This window comes from Schistocerca serialis, chromosome 4 (genome assembly GCF_023864345.2).
Source record: "Schistocerca serialis cubense isolate TAMUIC-IGC-003099 chromosome 4, iqSchSeri2.2, whole genome shotgun sequence".
Taxonomy (NCBI): Eukaryota; Metazoa; Arthropoda; class Insecta; order Orthoptera; family Acrididae; genus Schistocerca; species Schistocerca serialis.
This window is the reverse complement of record NC_064641.1, coordinates 777,321,345-777,340,565: the sequence shown is the minus strand read 5'-3', so window position 1 is coordinate 777,340,565 and position 19,221 is coordinate 777,321,345. Positions and strand designations below refer to the sequence as shown.

Sequence of the window (19,221 nt, the reverse complement as noted above, 5' to 3'; positions counted from 1 at the left end):
AGTCAGTGCAATGTTTACAAATGCGGAGTTGGCAGATGCCCATTTGATGTATGGATTAGCACGGGGCAATAGCCGTGGCGCAGTATGTTTGTATCGAGACAGATTTCCAGAACGAAGGTGTCCTGACAGGAAGACATTTGAAGCAATTGATCGGCATCTTAGGGAGCACGGAACATTCCAGCTTATGACTCGCGACTGGGGAAGGCCTAGAACGATGAGGACACCTGCAATGGATGAGGCAATTCTTCGTGCAATTGACGATAACCCTAATGTCAGCGTCAGAGAAGTTGCTGCTGTACAAGGTAATGTTGACCACGTCACTGTATGGAGAGTGCTACGGGAGAACCAGTTGTTTCCATACCATGTACAGCGTGTGCAGGTACTGTCAGCAGCTGATTGGCCTCCACGGGTACACTTCTGCGAATGGTTCATCCAACAATGTGTCAATCCTCGTTTCAGTGCAAATGTTCTCTTTATGGATGAGGCTTCATTCCAACGAGATAAAATTGTAAATTTTCACAATCAACATGTGTGGGCTGACGAGAATCCGCACGCAATTGTGCAATCATGTCAGCAACACACATTTTCTGTGAACGTTTGGGCAGGCATTGTTAGTGATGTCTTGATTGGGGCCCATGTTCTTCCACCTACGCTCAATGGAGCACGTTATCATGATTTCATACTCTACCTGTGCTGCTAGATCATGTGCCTTTACAAGTACAACACAACATGTGGTTCATACACGATAGAGCTCCTGCACATTTCAGTTGAAGTGTTCGTACGCTTCTCAACAACAGATTCAGTGACCGATGGATTGGTAGAGGTGGACCAATTCCATGGCCTCCATGCTCTCATGACCTCAACCCTCTTGACTTTCATTTATGGGGGTATTTGAAAGCTCTTGTCTATGCAACCCCGGTACCAAATGAAGAGACTCTTTCTGCTCGTATTGTGGACGGCTGTGGTACAATACGCCATTCTCCAGGGCTGTATCAGCGCATCAGGGATTCCATGCGACGGAGGGTGGATGCATGTATCCTCGCTAACGGAGGACATTTTGAACATTTCCTGTAACAAAGTGTTTGAAGTCACGCTGGTACGTTCTGTTGCTGTGTGTTTCCATTCCATGATTAATGTGATTTGAAGAGAAGTAATAAAATGAGCTCTAACATGGAAAGTAAGCATTTCCGGACACATGTCCCCATAACATATTTTCTTTCTTTGTGTGTGACGAATGTTTCCTGAAAGTTTGGCTGTACCTTTTTGTAGCACCCTGTATTATACTAGAACTGACATGTGATTACATTTTCACGCAATTTGGGTGCACAGATCCTGAGAAGTCAGGACCCAGAACAGCCACCTCTGGACGTAATAACGGCCTTGATACGCCTGGGCATTGAGTCACACAGAGCTTGGATGGCATGTACAGGTACAGGTGCCATGCAGCTTCAACACAGTACCACAGTTCATCAAGAGTAGTGACTGGCGTATTGTGACAAGCCAGTTACTCGGCCACCATTGATCAGACGTTTTCAATTGGTGAGAGATGTGGAGAATATGCTGGCCAGGGCAGCAGTCGAACATTTTCTGTATCTAGAAAGGCCTGTACATGACCTGCAACATGTGGTCGTGCATTATCCTGCTGAAATGTAGGGTTTTGCAGGGTTCGAATGAAGGGTAGAGCCACGGATCATAACACATCTGAAATGTAACGTCCACTGTTCAAAGTGCCATCAATGTGAACAATAGGTGACCGAGACGTGTAACCAATGGCACCCCATACCATCACACTGGGTATTACACCAGTAAGGCGATGATGAATACACGCTTCCAATGTGCATTCACTGCGATGTCGCCAAACACGGATGTGACCATCATGATGCTGTAAACAGAACCTGGGTTCATCCGAAAAAACGATGTTTTGCCATTCGTGCACCCAAGTTCGTCGTTGAGTACACCACTGCAGGCACTCCTGCCTGTGATGCAGCATCAAGGGTAACCACAGCCATGGTCTCCGAGCTGATAGTCCATGCTGCTGCAAATGTCGTCAAACTGTTCGTGCAGATGGTTGTTGTCTTGCAGACGTCCCCATCTGTTGACTCAGGGATCGAGAGGTGGCTGCATGATCCGTTACAGCCATGTGGATAAGATGCCTGTCATCTCGACTGCTTGTGATACGAGGCTGTTGGGATCCAGCATGACGTTCCGTATTACCCTCCTGAACCCACTGATTCCATATTCTGCTAACAGTCATTGGATCTCGACCAACATGGGCAGCAATGTCACGATACGATAAACTGCAATCATGATAGGCTACAATCTGACCTTTATCAAAGTTGGAAACATGATGGTATGCATTTATCCTCCTTACACGAGGCATCACAACAATGTTTCACCAGGCGACGCTGGTCAACTGCTATTTGTGTATGAGAAATCGGTTGGAATCTTTCCTCATGTCAGCACGTTGTAGGTGTCATCACCAGCGCCAACCTTAGGTGAATGCTCTGAAAAGGTAATCATTTGCATATCACAACATCTTCTTCCTGTCCGTTAAATTTTGCGTCTGTAGCATGTCATCTTCGTGGTGTAGCAATTTTAGTGGCCAGTAGTGTATACCATGTAGTCTCACTTAATAACTACTGCTTCATACATACAACTGATGAAGTACATCAATGTATATTATGTACTTTTATTATGTTGGTCATGTAGTCACAATGATTACTGAAATCATAAATTAATAATATTTACCCATTGTCCTATATCACATGTATGAACAATTCACTAAAAATGATTTCCTAGACCAAATAAATAAATAAAATAAATGACATCAACATCTGTCCAACTACTAAGAGTTAGAGAGTTGTACTGCATACTTATCATCTCTTGCTACATGGTCATCACAGCTGTTATTACTAGGTAGATATCTGCCACTTGTGGTAAAGATTTATACCATTTTAGCTTTCCTACATTTTTAAACATCTACTGTTCATTCAATTCAGTTTAAAAATTTCAATTAATGCCAAGGTTGAGAAAAAGCAAAATGTCGTACAGCTAGCACTGACATCCCATGTTGATTGCCAAAATAATTATCAGTTGATACTGAATACAAATTTTGCCACCAATAGCAACAAAATGCATTTCAGATGTTGCTGGATCTTTTATCATTGTTTCAAAGAGATTGCTTGCCCAGTGCCAAAGTCATAATATAAAGACCGGTACCACATAAAGGTAATACTTCACTACATAGATATTTTCATTTGGACAGAGAAGCATATCAACAGCTAAATCAAACTTATTAACCACTATCATTCATTTAAAATTAGAAGACATATCCCCATGAAGATTTTGGTAAGTTCTGCTTCTGATCTAATTAAATGTATTACTTTTTTTCAAATCACTGGACTGCACTCAGTTTGCATTGTCCAGTTTCCTAATACTGAACAACAACTCAAACAGTACTTTCTAACACCTTCCATATAACCATTTAATACACTTTCTGTTTGTAGCAGCTGAATGATAAGTAACTATTACTGCCATTTCTAACAGATGCTTTGGTCTGTTAAAGCACATCTTGACTCATTTCACATCCCTGGAAGTTCTCCAGTATGGTGGTGTATACAGAATACGATGAGTGGATAACTGGATAATGAATGAAAGAAGGATGGAAGGAGTTATGTTACATATCCTTTAGTGCTGACTTGCTAATGTCCAGAAATATTTTTATTGAAGGCAATTCTTTATTCGGTTGTTACCATAAGGGGAGTCCAGAATATAACGTCATTTTGCACATTCTCGCTGCGCGTATTGATATCCATCTTCTATGAAAGGTCAACTGGTTTCTTTAACATGTTGTGGCAGGGTTATGTGAGTACTGGTCAAAACAAGTTGTTTTTGTGCATTTTGTGATCACTTTAAATGAGTTGTGTGGTACGAAGTCCCACAGATTGTGAGGCTAGAGGTGTATTCAATGTTTGAAAGCTCAGGAGTTGAATCCTGCTGAAATTTGTTATTAACAGTTTGGCAACCAAGTGTTCAAACAACTGCACTGGAATATAGTCAGGGTGTGATTTTCTCAACACAAGAGCGACCAAAGCTTGAAAAGTGGACTCATTTAATATGAGAAAAATGTACAGACATCTAGCTTCTTGACAGCTGCTGCCTTCTGTTGTCAGTTTCCAGAATCACTTTGAAAGAAACAGTAGTGAACAGGAGAGCTGTTGTGGTGACTAAGTGACTCAATGTGTGCTTGTGGTGTCATGGTTTCGTGCATGTACTTACTATGTTTTACAGTTTGCTGTGATCTGATATAAATGTGTCATATTTCTTGAGTGAGCAAAGAATTTTGGAAACTCAAGAGGAAGAATTCAATGATTCTGGATTGGAGGAAAAATATCTCAGTGGAATCACACTATAGAAAATTCTATTCAGGTAAGCTGCAGTCTGCTATAATTTTTCATGTCTAACATTATCATTAACTATACTGCTGTATGACTTTAAGCAGTGTTCCTCTCCTAACAACATGTGATTTTGAACATGAGTTTATTTTCTAGACTGATGTGTCTAATTCAAGCCATGTTACTTAGTTGTAGAATGGTATCCTATGATCAGAGAACATTATCACCTGCTAAAATTAAATATTCAGTTTATGTGCTGGATACCTTGGCTGTCTTGTTTGGCCATGAGAAATTTAAATTCTATCTTGAAAACAAATAATTGAAGACTTTGACCTGGGTATTGGCCATGCCCCATAAAATGGATATGATTTCCCACTGGGCTGCCAGGGTTTCTGCTTCTCTGTGTCCAAGTTATGCATATTAGGGTTACTGACAACAAAGTTGCGGATATTCTTGATTGTATGCTTCAGTGTGAGCCACAAATAATTGAAAGCTTGCAAATCAGCAAGGAATGTGCGTGTTTCTACAGCCTTGAGTGAGATACCATCCTTGTTCGGTGATTTGAGGGAAAAGCAGGTTCTAAATACTTAGTTAAGCAAAATCAAACAGGAACTCAGTGATGGTCAACAGGTTTCAAGAAATTCGGTTAGCAAAGATCTTTTTGCTGCCATACTCACTAAGATGACAAATTGAAGATTTGTAAGACCCCAAATGTCCCCATACAGCGATTAGGAGAAACACTTAAAAACAGCTGGAATCCGTTCCTTACAATCACTGTATGGGGACATTTGAGGTCTTACAAAACCATCATGAAAATTAAGACACATCTAACTTGTGTGCGTCTGAACTCTGATGTAAGAAAATTTGTTGGTCAATGTCAGAACTGTTGAGAGTATGCACCAGGACTTCTTATATTACAGCTTGGAATGGACAGTGTCTTGAAAAGATGTAAAGTTCAGATAAATAAAACTCAAAAAGGGGTAAATGTGTGTAGTCAAATCACGCAGGTGATGTGAGAGAATAAAATTAGAAAATGTCACACTGAAAGTAATAGATGAGTTTTAACAGTAAAATATGTGATGATGGCAGAAGTAAAGAGGATATAAATTACAAGTTGGCAATAATAAAAAGAGAAATATGTTAACATCTTGTATAGTTTTACATATTAGGAGGTCCATTGTTAAAGCGTTTACCTGGAGTATGGAATTGAAACTTGAACAATAAAAAGAAAAGAAGAGAACAGAAGCTTTTGAAATGTATTGTTACAGAAGAATGTTGAATATCAGATAGGGAGGACAAATAATCGATGAAGTAGTAGGAATCTGCTGAATCTAGTCAGAGAAAAAATATCTAACAGGCACAATTTTATCAAACAGTAGATTGCAGTAGTTATTCAGAAATGAAGAGATCTACACAGGGTTGATTAGTGTGGAGGGCTGCAAAAAGCAGATTTTTAACTGTAGGCAGCAGTAGCAACAACTATAAAATTATAAATAATGGCATCCAAATTATTAGTTTTGGTAATGTTAGTAGTTCCTCAGTAATAAGACACTTGTCCCAGCATGTTCAGTCACCAGGGAGCCATCTGAAATAGGGATGAGAGTAGCACAATAAATGGTAATATATTTACTGACACTCAGAAGTATGAGTCTGGGACTGACAAGGAAACACTACAGGTTATTATTCATAAAACAGTAAAATTTATGCTGAGTATTGTGCTTGTTTAGAACTAATTACCAAACAGACATGAAGTAAAAGTCCATTCCCTTGTTTTAAATACTGATAAAGAAGGATATATATTGGTGTGATCATTTCTCCCTAGCTTCTGAATGAAACCAACATTCACTGTCCTTCACTCCTCTACATGAAAACAAACATTCCTATCAACCAGGTGAATCATGTGAAACAGGACTTCACCAATTTGTTGGGATGATGGAAAATTCTATACACTTTCAGAGGAAATTGCTCTCTGCCTCTTTCCATTTATTGAGGGTATGTTTAGTAATACAACCTTTGAATCCATGGTTAGAGCTGCAAATAGCATGGCATGAAGACCAACGTGTGCTGGTGGATTGAGACCATGCTGAGAACACAAAAGGAGAAAGCATTATACATCATAAAGAATGAGAAAATTGTGATCAACATCACTGAGAGTGTCTGCTAGGAGGGGTTTCATCACTACTAGTGTGGAACCTAGTGGTGAATTAACTCACCAAAGAGTTGAATGCTAGAGGTTCCTTTGCCAAGGATACACAGACAATTTAGTCATAGTAATACTTGATAAATCTGCAAGTATCTTACCATTAGAACAGTGGCACAATGTACTCTGGATGTTGTGTAGAAATGGTGCAGGAAACAAGATCTAATGGTCACTCCCAACAAAATTATCCTACTATCATTCACAAGAAAGTATATCCAATAAATACAGGAATGGTCAGGGAAATGCTGGCTGACTATATGGTAACTTCCAGTTGCTTCAGTAAAGCTTTCAAAATAACAATTGTAAGTAGGGAGCAGTGGAAGAATGAACCACAATACCATCTAGGAAACACAGTATGGTTTACTGATGAGTCAAAAACAGATGAAAATGATGGGGCCAGGATATAAGCGGTACAGTCTAGACTAGGGAGTACTATCTCTCCTGGTAAGTATTCCAGGTGGAGTGATTGAGGGTGAATGGCAAGAATCTTGATAGCTACAACACAGATCTTGGCATCTGTATTCATTCAGGCAGCCAAGCAGCTCTGAAATCTCTATCAGACCCTGTAATGAGATCAAACATCATTGTACAATGCCATGAAGCCCTTTTCTGGCTAGGGGAAGCCAATAGGGTAAATGTGCTGTGGGTACCTGGTCACTCAGTAATTAGTGGCAATGAACAAGGTGGTAGGCTGTCCAGGAAAGGAGCTGGCTATGGGAATTTCAGGAAACATTTGCACTTAAAGAAGTCCCCTATGAGTAGCTATGAGCTGAGTGCACCACACTTAATCTTCCCATGTGAAGAGACAGAATATTAAGGTCATTAATTCCTGAAGAAGTTGTAATTATTTCTTGAAGCACACTACTGTCTGGCTTTACTAGAATGACATGGAGAGAAACCACAAAATGTAGTCAGAATTGGTGTGGGAAACAACTGGTTAAGACCACCATTCTTTCATCTCCTTTGGTAAATCAAATAAAATCAAAGTTTACTCTAGAAGTTATAATTTTGTACATGGTTCATGAACGGCAGAGGTTTGACACTGAAGCATGTTCCTGCCTGGGTACATGGCTGCCATTAAACAGTGACCATCAATCTAATGGACCAAATAGTTGTAATATACAACCTCTGACAATAAAGTTCAGTGAATGAAGTCAGAATGGTCGATCAGGAAACACTGGCGATTAACAATGCTGCACCTGCATAGTGGCCAGTATTGACAACCAGCCTCCACGGTAATTCACTTGAGCAACGTGTATGTTCCATGTTATACCTGTTGGACAAAGTGCTTGTTTAGTGCAGTGATTCTGAACTGGGAACAGGACAGTGAGCGAGCAAATTATCAATTTAAAGTTTTGTTTCAAGCTTGGCAAGAAACCAAAAGAAACACATGCATCGGTGGTACGTGTTTATGGGGATCAAGCACTGTCCATGAAATGTGTATATGTGTGGTTTGCTCATTTCCAGGAGGCCAGGAAAATGTTTCTGACAATCCCCTTAACAGACTACTGGTGACCAACATCTGTGACCAAAACACTGAGAAAATGAGGACATTAATCACGAATGACCGTCGATTAACAATGCTGATGATAGTGGATGAACTGCAGATGAATTGTGAATCTGTGTGCCAAATCCTTACCCATGAGTCGTCATCTTGTGCCACATTGCTTGACTGACAGATAGAAGCAATCATGTTTATAGGCTTCACAGGATCTTGTCAAAATAGTGGCTGTGACACCCAATTTCTTGAACCATATTTTCACTAACAATGAAACCTGGCTCCTCCGCTACAACCCCCCCAAAGCATGGAATGGCGTTCTCTGATGTCTCCTCATTAGAGGAAGGTCATAGCTGAAAAGTCACACATCAAAATTATGCTCATCTCCTTTTTTGATAGTCAACGCATTATCCATAAGGAATTTCTACCTGAGAGAATGGCATTGAATGCTGCATGGTATGTTAAAATCTTTGACCCATTTCATGCATCATCTATGCTGGATATGACCCCAGTACACACAACAAGGTTCCTGGCTTTTTGTTCATGACAACACTCACCCACACATGGCCATTAATGTCAAAGAGCTCATGGCAAAAAAGGGGGTGGTGCAACTTGAACATCCACCCTACTCACCAGATCTCAATCCTCCAGACTTCTTACTATTCCCTCAACTCAAACTCGCTTTGAAAGGAAAGAGATTTGATGATATTCCTGACATACAACAAAATGTGATGCAGTGTTTGAACACCATCCCAAAGAAAGACTTGGTGCAAAGTTTCCGGGACATGTATTGTAGAGCTCAACAGTGCATAGTTATGAGAAGTGAATAATTTAAAGGACAGAAAGGTTACTGTAGTTCATAGTTCATGTACATTAATGTTACAGGACTATTCACCAAACTTTGTTGTCAGAGGTTGTATGCAGCTCCACACAATATGTTTGACTTGAATGCTTGCTTCACAAATCACATAATTTACAACCATTTCCAAACAATAACTTTTCTGAAATGTGCAAGTGGAAACTTTTTCTTAAACAAATTCTCTCTCACTTTTTAATACCACATGGTATGCACTTACAGCCATAGAGTACCACTTGTTCATTTGTATGTGAACATGTTTGAGACTTGGCCTATTATTATCCTTCTTCTTCCAACCCTCCTGATGTCAATCTCTGCTAATCCATATCATTTATGCCCCTCTATTCCCAATCCTGATTTCATCCTATTCAACTCTAAGCCCCAGGGCCAGCTCTACAGCCTCTCCTTACTCAACCATATTTTCTATTCTTGTTTCTCTGTGTCAATACAGATTCCACTTCCCTTTTTTTACTGTTTCTGATGACAAGTCTCTAGGATATAACCCTTCTCCTCTCCCCATCTGCACACATACCAGCCATCTCCTGTATGCACTCCTAAACATTCATACCTGTATGATATTCAACAGAATCTGCTCCTTTTGTTCATCTCTCGCCATTTTTTCTTTTCAGTCACCACCATTCAACAGAAGTGAGTTTTCTGTCTAGCCCAAATGGGATGCATATCTGAGTCAGTGAGTGTGTGGGTATGCAACTAACACTAACTTTCATACAGTTTTTTTATGTGATGAGCATATTTTCAGGTATAACAAATTTTGAATTTAAGGCACATTACAGTATCTGGCATTGGGGGAAGCAAAGAATCTTCCATGCAAAATGGAAATGAAGTGCAACTGTATATGTATATTAAATGAACTGATATTGTAACAAAAATGCAAAATGTTGCAACTGAACGGCTATAAATAATAATATTTTTGTAGAGAAAAACTGAAACAGCTTAACAGGTGTGTGTGTGTGTGTGTGTGTGTGTGTGTGTGTGTGTGTGTGTGTGTGTGTGTGTGTTGGAGAGAGAAAAATATAACTAATTAACTGATCAATTCAGCAAATATTTGATTATTTTGACTCTTAAGGATAGAAGATTCATTTCAGCAACAGCAACAAGACAAATAACAATGTTCATTATTAATAGCCCTGTCCCATTTCAGTATGCTCCTAATTGTTATTCTTTGACACTTGATAGAGCAATCATGTAATTATTAAAAGAAGCAATCAAACTGCCATTACTGTACTTAATATAACTGAGGAAGCTGCAGCATCTTTCATAACAGAATCTTTCCTGTTAATTTTATTGCATCCAGTTATGGCTTGAATATGCATAAATAAACTATAGACACTGAGTGATAGTGACCATTTATACAAGCTACTAATATGTGTCTGAAAATTCTGTTATACAAAGTCTTAAATTGTACCAAATTGCTGAAGATTCTCCTTAGTAATGGGGTCTATACAATATGATGAATGAATAACCGAATGAATGAGTTTTTTATTTTGCTGATATAATTTGTGAAGAAGTAAAAACACAGGTTTCTTTTCATCGATACTCGTTAGTTTGGGCATATTTGGAATGATCACCCGGAGTGTTATAATTTTTTTTTTTTAGGTTTACTGATTCTACTGTAGAATTTTTCTTTTTGTTATGTGAAATATATCTTACAGATTGTCATTGAAATGACTGAAACAAAACTGGAATTATATGAAATTTCAATTATCTATACGTAAAATATTTGTGGATTTCATACATACCTTCTTGAGTAATCATGACTGAGGCACTACCTTCTATTCTTTCACCAAGTACAAGAGCTGCACATATCCACTGTCCAATATCTTGTTGTCCAAGTTTGTGGATTTTCAAACCACAGTCTCCATATTGTAGACCAGCACCATTGTAACTATAATGTTCATAAATAGATTCATCAGTCAATCTGAAGCCTTTCCCATCAGGCCTAACAAAGCGGCAGTACTTCAAGCTATGTCCAGTAGGTACTGAGTGACAAATGAAAGATGCTGAATTACCACTTAGTGTGACTGCTTTATCAGCATACAGTCTTGATCCTGTAAATTGAATGAAGACAGATATTGAACGATGTGGATACATAGTTCCAGTGCCCAGCACATATATTAAATTTTCATTATGACACCTGTTCACCTGCATCTCCCAATTGTTTCAGTGATTAATGTTCAAACTCAATTTGCTAACATATCCATTCATATGATAATATACAATATATTTACTAAAATTCTTTCAACCATCTTAAAACTAGTGTACAAAGCAAAACTTATGTGTACATATTTCATATTTGTAATTTATCTCTTCAGACTTTGCATTGTATTTTGGTTTTGTGTAAATAATTCTCACTTTGTGGACTATTGTTCAGGGAGCTTCCTTTTATTTGGTACTTTAATCTAGCAGTAGGCTAAACTATTTAATGTCTTACAGAAATTTGTTGATATGGGGTGGCCCACTGTTTATCCAAATAAATTTCACATTCATCATAAGTTGTGACATTAATGTGAAAGACAAAATTAATTTAATGTCCGAATCAATGTTCAATTATTGAAATCATGAGGTGGACTGTTAGTGGTGAACACTAACAAAATAATTTATAATATTAAAAAAAATGAAAAGTAATACAGTAAATTCACAATTCAGTAATATTAATACTATATTGTCTCAAAAATATCAATTATTAAGAAAAAACTGTATGCTAAATGTCCTACAGTTTAGTAACTAATGTAAAATTTGTGTCAAATAGCAAAAGTAATTACATTTTATTGAAACAATAATGCATTATTATTAGCTGATTGATAGACAATAAGCGAAATTCCAGGACAGAGCAATATTTTCTACTATAGTTAAGAAATTATTATTAGCATTTGCTACCTGTGAATCATGAGCTTTATGTATAAGTCAGTAGTGATGTTATCTTGTTCTTTGGCTGCTGTCCTGTCTCTTGTTTTGCAACTACTGCAGGATCTTTACTTCTGATGCAGAACTGTTATTGAAAATTACACACAAAGTAACTGGATATTTTTGGTGTCAGCTTGGAGAATAATGAAAAATATAGTAAACATATTAGCAGACTAATCAAAACTTAAATCCCATCTGCTTCACATTCAGAACTATGTTATATTCTGTTGTATGGCAGACAAAAATGGTAGTATTTTATATACTGTCATTACTTGTCTTAACAGAAGAATCTCCTGAGGTAAGCCTAGTACAGTAGTTTATTGAGGCCACAGTACTAGGCTTACCACAAGAAAATTCTTCTGCAAAAGTAGTCAGTAAAAATAATATTTAAACAGATAATTAAACAAAGTAAGACTATCTAAACTATTTGACTATTGTAACAATGTATTCATTCAATTTCACTTTAATGTTTGTATGCACGCTTAGGATGTTCAAACAAAACCTGTTCTTACATTCACATATCATTACATTTAATCTTTAGTGATAACTGACAATAAAACTCCACTTGAGCTGAAATTTGGTATGCCCATCCATAATATAAGACTCAAGAATAAATTCCACGTTGATTTTGAATCCTTGCCTCAAGTTTAGAAATAAATACTCTATTCTGACGCTGAAGCCTTTAGCAACCTGCTCACAACCACCTGCCACTAACCATTCCAGACAAGATTCTCACTACAATTGTGCCTTAGTGCTCAGAAATAACAAAGGCCATGTGTGTGTGTGTGTGTGTGTGTGTGTGTGTGTGTGTGTGTTTTCTAAATTTGAGGAAGAACTTTGTCTGCTAACTTAATCTACTTTCAAATGTGCCTGTTTGCCACTCAAGGCCTTCCCTATGTGGTGAGTAGCAATCTGTATTAATTAATAGTTTTTTCTCTTGCTTAGGAACATTATAGACCACATCAGGTAACTGTTACACATTTCTGGAAGCCTATTTTGATGCCCAAAATTGTTGCATTCCTTCTCTAGCTGCCTGTATTCTCTCTTCAGTTCAGCCACTGCTCTACTTTTGCTCACTATCGAAGCCTTTAAAGCTGTTGATCAGTGATCTGTTCTTTGATCAGTTACAGATTCTCCGTTATTCACTTCAGTGCCCTTCCTTGAACTATTTGTCAGAAACTTTTAGTTTGAATTCCAATGCCTTAAGAACCTGCTTCATTAGTCAAGTTGAATCCATCCTGAACAGATGTCCATAGAATTTCCGGTATCATTTCTTTAGTCTCTCATTCATATTGCTGTTATTCCATACTTTATTTTCCATATGTACAGAGTGTTAAAAAGTTATTCCATATTTCCAGATGTGGTAATATGGGCCAAAACAAGAAAAATGTCCATTTAACATGGACCCTATAATGCATAGCAAAACAGCTATGAGCATTTGTTCATGCTTGCTACTGTGAAATGTGTCTTCTACTGCAAACTGTTTGGTATTATCAAAAACCTGCAGAATGCAGTAAACAAATGAGAAAACATTATTCTGTAACTGTGAAACATCAGATCTTCTTATGTAATCTGTTTGCTATATATATGACCTCCACTTGTGAGCCAATACTAAAGGACGTGTGCAATATGCCGACCATTCATGGTAAGGCATACTTTGTCCAGTTAGTTAGTTAGTTAGTTGGCTGCGTGTTCCATTGACCAATTCCATGGTACGGTAGCCGTTATGATGTGGAACGTGTCAAGTGCACAAGAAATGCAAATATGAAACAAAATTTTTAATATATGTATATAAAACAAAAGTGCTGTAACTTACCAAACAAGAAAGTGCTAGTATGTTGATAGACACAATAAAAAAACACACAAACACACACACAAATATTCAGGCTTTCACAACCCAAGGTTGCTTCATCAGGAAAGAGGGAAGGAGAGAGAAAGATGAAAGGATGTGGGTTTTAAGGAAGAGGGTAAGGAGTCATTCCGATCCCGGGAGTAGAAAGACTTACCTTTCTGCTCCCTGGATTGGAATGACTCCTTTGTGTGTGTGTTTGTGTGTTTTTTATTGTGTCTATCAACATACCAGCACTTTCTCATTTGGTAAGTTACGGCATCTTAACATCTTTGTTTTTTATATATATTTTTCCCACGTGGAATGTTTCCCTCTATTATGTTCATATCAAAATTTAAAAAAAATATATATATATAAAATGAATATAATAGAGGGAAACATTCCACGTGGGAAAAATATATCTAAAAACAAAGATGATGTGACTTACCAAACGAAAGCGCTGGCATGTCGATAGACACACAAACAAACACAAATATACACACAAAATTCTAGCTTTCGCAAGCAACGGTTGCTTCATCAGGAAAGAGGGAAGGAGAGGGAAAGACGAAAGGATGTGGGTTTTAAAGGAGAGGGTAAGGAGTCATTCCAATCCCGGGAGCAGAAAGACTTACCTTAGGGGGAAAAAAGGACGGGTATACACTCGCACACACACACATATCCATCCACACATATATGTGGCCTTTACAAATGTCTGCTTGTGTCTGTGTATGTACGGATCGATATGTGTGTGTGTGAGTGTATACCTGTCCTTTTTTCCCCCCAAGGTAAGTCTTTCCACTCCCGGGATTGGAATGACTTCTTACCCTTTCCCTAAAAACCCACATCCTTTCATCTTTCCTTCTCCTTCCCTCTTTCCTGATGAAGCAACCATCGGTTGCGAAAGCTGGAATTTTGTGTGTATGTTTGTGTTTGTTTGTTTGTGTGTCTGTCGACCTGCCAGCACTTTCATTTGGTAAGTCACATCATCTTTGTTTTTGGATATATTTTTCCTACGTGGAATGTTTCCCTCTCTATTATATTCATAAGATTCTCATTACATATATACACCCAAAAATCTAGTATCCTCTACCCTGTCTACTGACTTCTGTTGATGTGTTATATTTATTGAAGGAACTGTACTTTTCCCAGCAGAAAATTGGATGTACTGTGTTTTTCCAAAGTTTAGAGCAAGCCCACTTGCAGAAAACCAATTAATGACTTTTCCAAATACCTTATTTGTATCAGTATCTTAGGAAATGATGCAGTCTCTGAAAAACTCCAAGTTGGTCATGGATGTGCTGGCATGCATTGATGATGCATTCCCGTAGTTTATTGATGTCCATCTTACTACATGAATATTCCTGTAGTGTTTGTGCATTATTAATGTGGCTTACATATACAAAAATGTCAAGTGTCCCCACAAACAAAAATCCAAGGGGTAAAGATAGAAGGAACAAGTTGTCCAATGTAGTGAATCTCCATGATAAATGTGTATTTGAAGAGTTCTATGATATTTAGGAGAAAATGGGCTGATGCTCAATCATGCATGAACCACATTTCCACCCATTGTTAGAATGGTACCTCCTCTAGCATGACAGGCAAGTCATTTGATAGGAACTGATAATTCCTTGCTCTAGTCAATTTATTAGGTAGTAGGTAAGGTCTTATTAAACTATTGCCAAGAACTCCTGCACACACATCAGTTGAAAATTGGCACCAATGCCTTGCTTCTTCAACTGCAGTTGAATATACATCTCCCCACACATGTTGGTTATGAAAATTGTCAGTCTCATTTTCCTGAAACAAGCCTTGTCTGTGAACAGTATCTTTGTTGTCAAAAGTGTATCTTCACACCATATCTACAACCATCATTGGCAAAACTGCTTTATGGCAGGCATATCTTGTGGTGAAGGGGTTGGACACAATGTATGTGATATGGTTATAGCAATTATTCATGCATAATCACCCAGACTAGAGGATGATTAATCCTGAGAGATGCTGAACTTCTATGTACATTAGTTCCAGGATTTTCTTCCACTCATTCTAATACTCACTTCTTCACAACGGAAGTATGAATAGTCCAAGATCTGGCATGATCTGACACTGTTGCAGCCAAGGAGTCACAGTCTGCTAGAAAATATGGCTGAACAATTGTACACATGGTACCCTATGTTCTGGATATTTTTTAGCATATAGCACATGGGGTTGATGGTTGCTTCCATTTTACAGACAATGAAGCAGCTCATGTCCACCCTTTTGTACAACTAGGCTTCCGTTATGTTGGTAAGTACAAAGATAAAATTACAATTTAAAAGCATTTCCCAAACTTATCAAAACACCTAGTTCCATTAGAACTAATATATATGCCCTCCCCAGTACTGTGAATACAGTTCGCAGTAACAATATTTGAAGATGTTTACTGCAATTTGTATCCACGCACAATAACAGAGGAATATGTCCTCATTTAATTATTGCATTCTGTAGGCCATTTGTAACACCAAATAGATTGCAGTAGAAAAGATATGTTTCACACCAGTCTGCCATGTAAGCAGGAGATCCCACGTTCGAGTCCTGGTCAGGGCACACATTTTCAGCTCTCCCCATCGAGGTATATATCAACAACACTTGTCGGCAGCTGAGGGTTTCAATTAATTATCATTTATTCTAGAGAAGCTGCATGGTCATCAATGGTATCTGTTCTTTCGAGAACAGTTACTATCTTCATATAAACAAAGATTTGTTTGGGTGATTCAGCAGTTCTGTGGCATGCTCCTCCCAAATGACTTTACTGCCAAATTGTAATCCAAGAACTGAACACTGTCAATCTCTTTTATTTGATTGTCTTCATATTTTAGGCACATACTGAGTGGAAATTTCTAAAAGTTCTAATCTGCATTTAATCTGTCTCTGATAAGTTTAGTGACAAAGATTTGGCTATGAACAATTTCTTGATATTCATGAAAATTTCATTAACCATTATTTTTAAAATTGTATTTAATTTACTATTTATTGTGATGTTTGTATCATCTGCAAACAAAACAAACTTGGTATCTGGTAATGTTACCAAAGAAAGGTCATTAACAAAAAGTAACAGCCATAAGATGGAACCTTGTGGAGCACCATATGTAATCAGTTTCTAGCTGGATGATAACTGATCGCTTAATACAGAACTCTTTTCCATTCACAGCTTTTGTTTCCAGTCAGAGAGATATGCTCTGAACCATGTTGCATCAATTCCTGTTATCCCATAACATTCCAATTTTACTGAAAAGGATACTGTGATTTACAGATTCAGATGCCTTTGACAGTCCACAGAGCATGCCAGTAGATTGTAATTAAGTATCTAATCAATTTACTACACTTTTGTTGTGCCTGTAAATTTCCGTCTCAAATCAGAATCCTGTAGTAATTTGAACTGTGACTTTGACAATATGTTACTTGTTGTCAGACAGTGTAGCAGCCAATTGCATAATATCTTACCTAAAATTTTTGAGAATACTATCAAAAGTGAAACTGGGTAGAAATTTGACAGCATTTCTTTATGTTCTTTCAAAAACAAGGGCCTAACATTAGTGTATTTCAACCATTCATGAAATTTTCCACAGATAAGTGACTGGTTATACAAATAACGTAATATGTTACTAAACTCAGAATCACATTCTTTAATGAGGTTTGTTAATATTTGATCATAACCACTAGAATTGTTTGATTTTAAAGATTTTATGGTAGGCTATAATTGTCCTGTTGTAGTGAGGATCATATTCATATTAATGAAGTTATTTGTAATGACTGGTTTGAGGTATTCCATGGCAGCATCTACTGTACCTGACAACCCATTATTTTCAGTAACAGTTATGAAATGCTTGTTGGAAAGTTTTGCCACTCTGCACCCACTTAATTCTATCTGCTCCTGTTTATCTCTGGTTCTAACACTCTCCTCCTCCACTATATCCAGTCATGTTTTCTGTTTTGTTGCCCGGTGTCACTAATCTTTTTCACATTTTTCAATATGTCTTGTAATTATCATAGAATCATCAGAACTGCTTCCGAGTGACAGATACTGTTCCTTTTTTGTGTTAGAAGATACCTTTGTCCCTTGAGCAATCCATTGTCTTTTTCAGGGGGAAAACAACTTTCAAATTAGGTGAAGACTTTATTAATAAAAGTGTTGCACTTTTAATTCATGACATGCACACTGAATATATCATTATAGTTCATGTCGTTCAGGAGTTCCCTAAATTGAGGTTTGGCTTTCTGACTACCCTCCTCAGTGCAGACAGTACATTTTCTATTCTCATCAGTATTAACAGAAAGAGCTCATATGGACATACCTGTAACAGTGACATCAATGTAACCGACTTTTTCTTCATTTGGTAGGCCAAGATGACATTCCCATGGACCAGCATCTTCCATATTTGCAATAGTTACTGCCATACAACTTCCTGACAGAAGATCAGTATTTGCATTCACTCTGGTTCCATTGGGGTGCCTTATCCAACAGTAACTTAAACTGTGGTCAGCTTGACATGATACAAATAGCTCAGACCCAACCAAAACAATTTCTTTTCGCCTCTCAGTTTTCAGTTCTTTTATTTCATCTGAGGAAAATAAGTTAGGATGTAAATTACTGAAGTATATCATGAGACACATATGTGACAGATACCTAAATACTTATATTAATCTCACAAATTATGAAGATACCTTCTGGTTTTGTATTTTGAAGATCCTGTTATGAAGGAGAACATTCAGTATTATGAAATGAATCAAGGTACAGATTAACAAAGACAAACAATAGTTAGTAATTAATGCTACAGACTGTTTTAATAACCAACTTCTGACAAGATGCAGATATCACTTGTAAGAAACACATCAAATTTAATGGGAAACCTAGTACTAACAAAAATGTTGCTACTTTCTGAATTGTGCTATGTAACTGCCATTTTGTCAGCTTAATATTTACATGAGAATATTGAAATTTGTTGAGTAATAAAAGTTACTTATGTGCTTCAACAATAGCGCCCTGTCCACAGCTAACAGTGCTACATGTAATGCTCATGTGATAAAAACTGTGTAACTTGTGCAGTTGTATTATGATGTATTTTTATGGGTACTCTTATCTAAATATGCAGCTCATGCATCATTTATTGGACAAGTCACCTTATATTCAAGGCAGGTACGTAAATACAGATAAAGGTTATTTGATACTATGTATAACAGACTGGTCATACAATTTTCACTTCCTTGCATTAATACATGTTAATATAATAACACAAAAGTTGGAAGCTATGCACAAACTGACTACAGTAAGAAGTATCATGGCTGGAACACTGATAGAGACAGGTAAGGGACCTGTAAGGAATGACTAGAATACTTGGTAACTTAAAAAGTGTCCTGCAAAATATCTGCTGTTCAGCCACCACCTTGGATATGCAGCTGTTATCGTTGAGATTTGGTCTTTGATTAGTATCCTTGTGTCATCAGCAAACATTTCAATGTTTGAACAACCCTTTACATTCACTG

At 37.5% G+C, this 19,221-nt stretch overlaps 1 protein-coding gene across 1 annotated transcript in view; it reads right to left on the bottom strand.

The window, feature by feature from the left end:
- LOC126474942 (uncharacterized) overlaps positions 1-19,221 on the bottom strand; it is a 147,876-nt gene that overhangs the window by 29,606 nt on the left and 99,049 nt on the right. Inside the window, exons 6-7 of the mRNA XM_050102461.1 lie at positions 18,033-18,299; positions 10,709-11,017 (exon numbers count right to left, since the gene is read on the bottom strand). Of these exons, the coding sequence (XP_049958418.1) occupies positions 10,709-11,017; positions 18,033-18,299 (576 nt within the window). The remainder of the gene's footprint in view (positions 1-10,708; positions 11,018-18,032; positions 18,300-19,221) is intronic.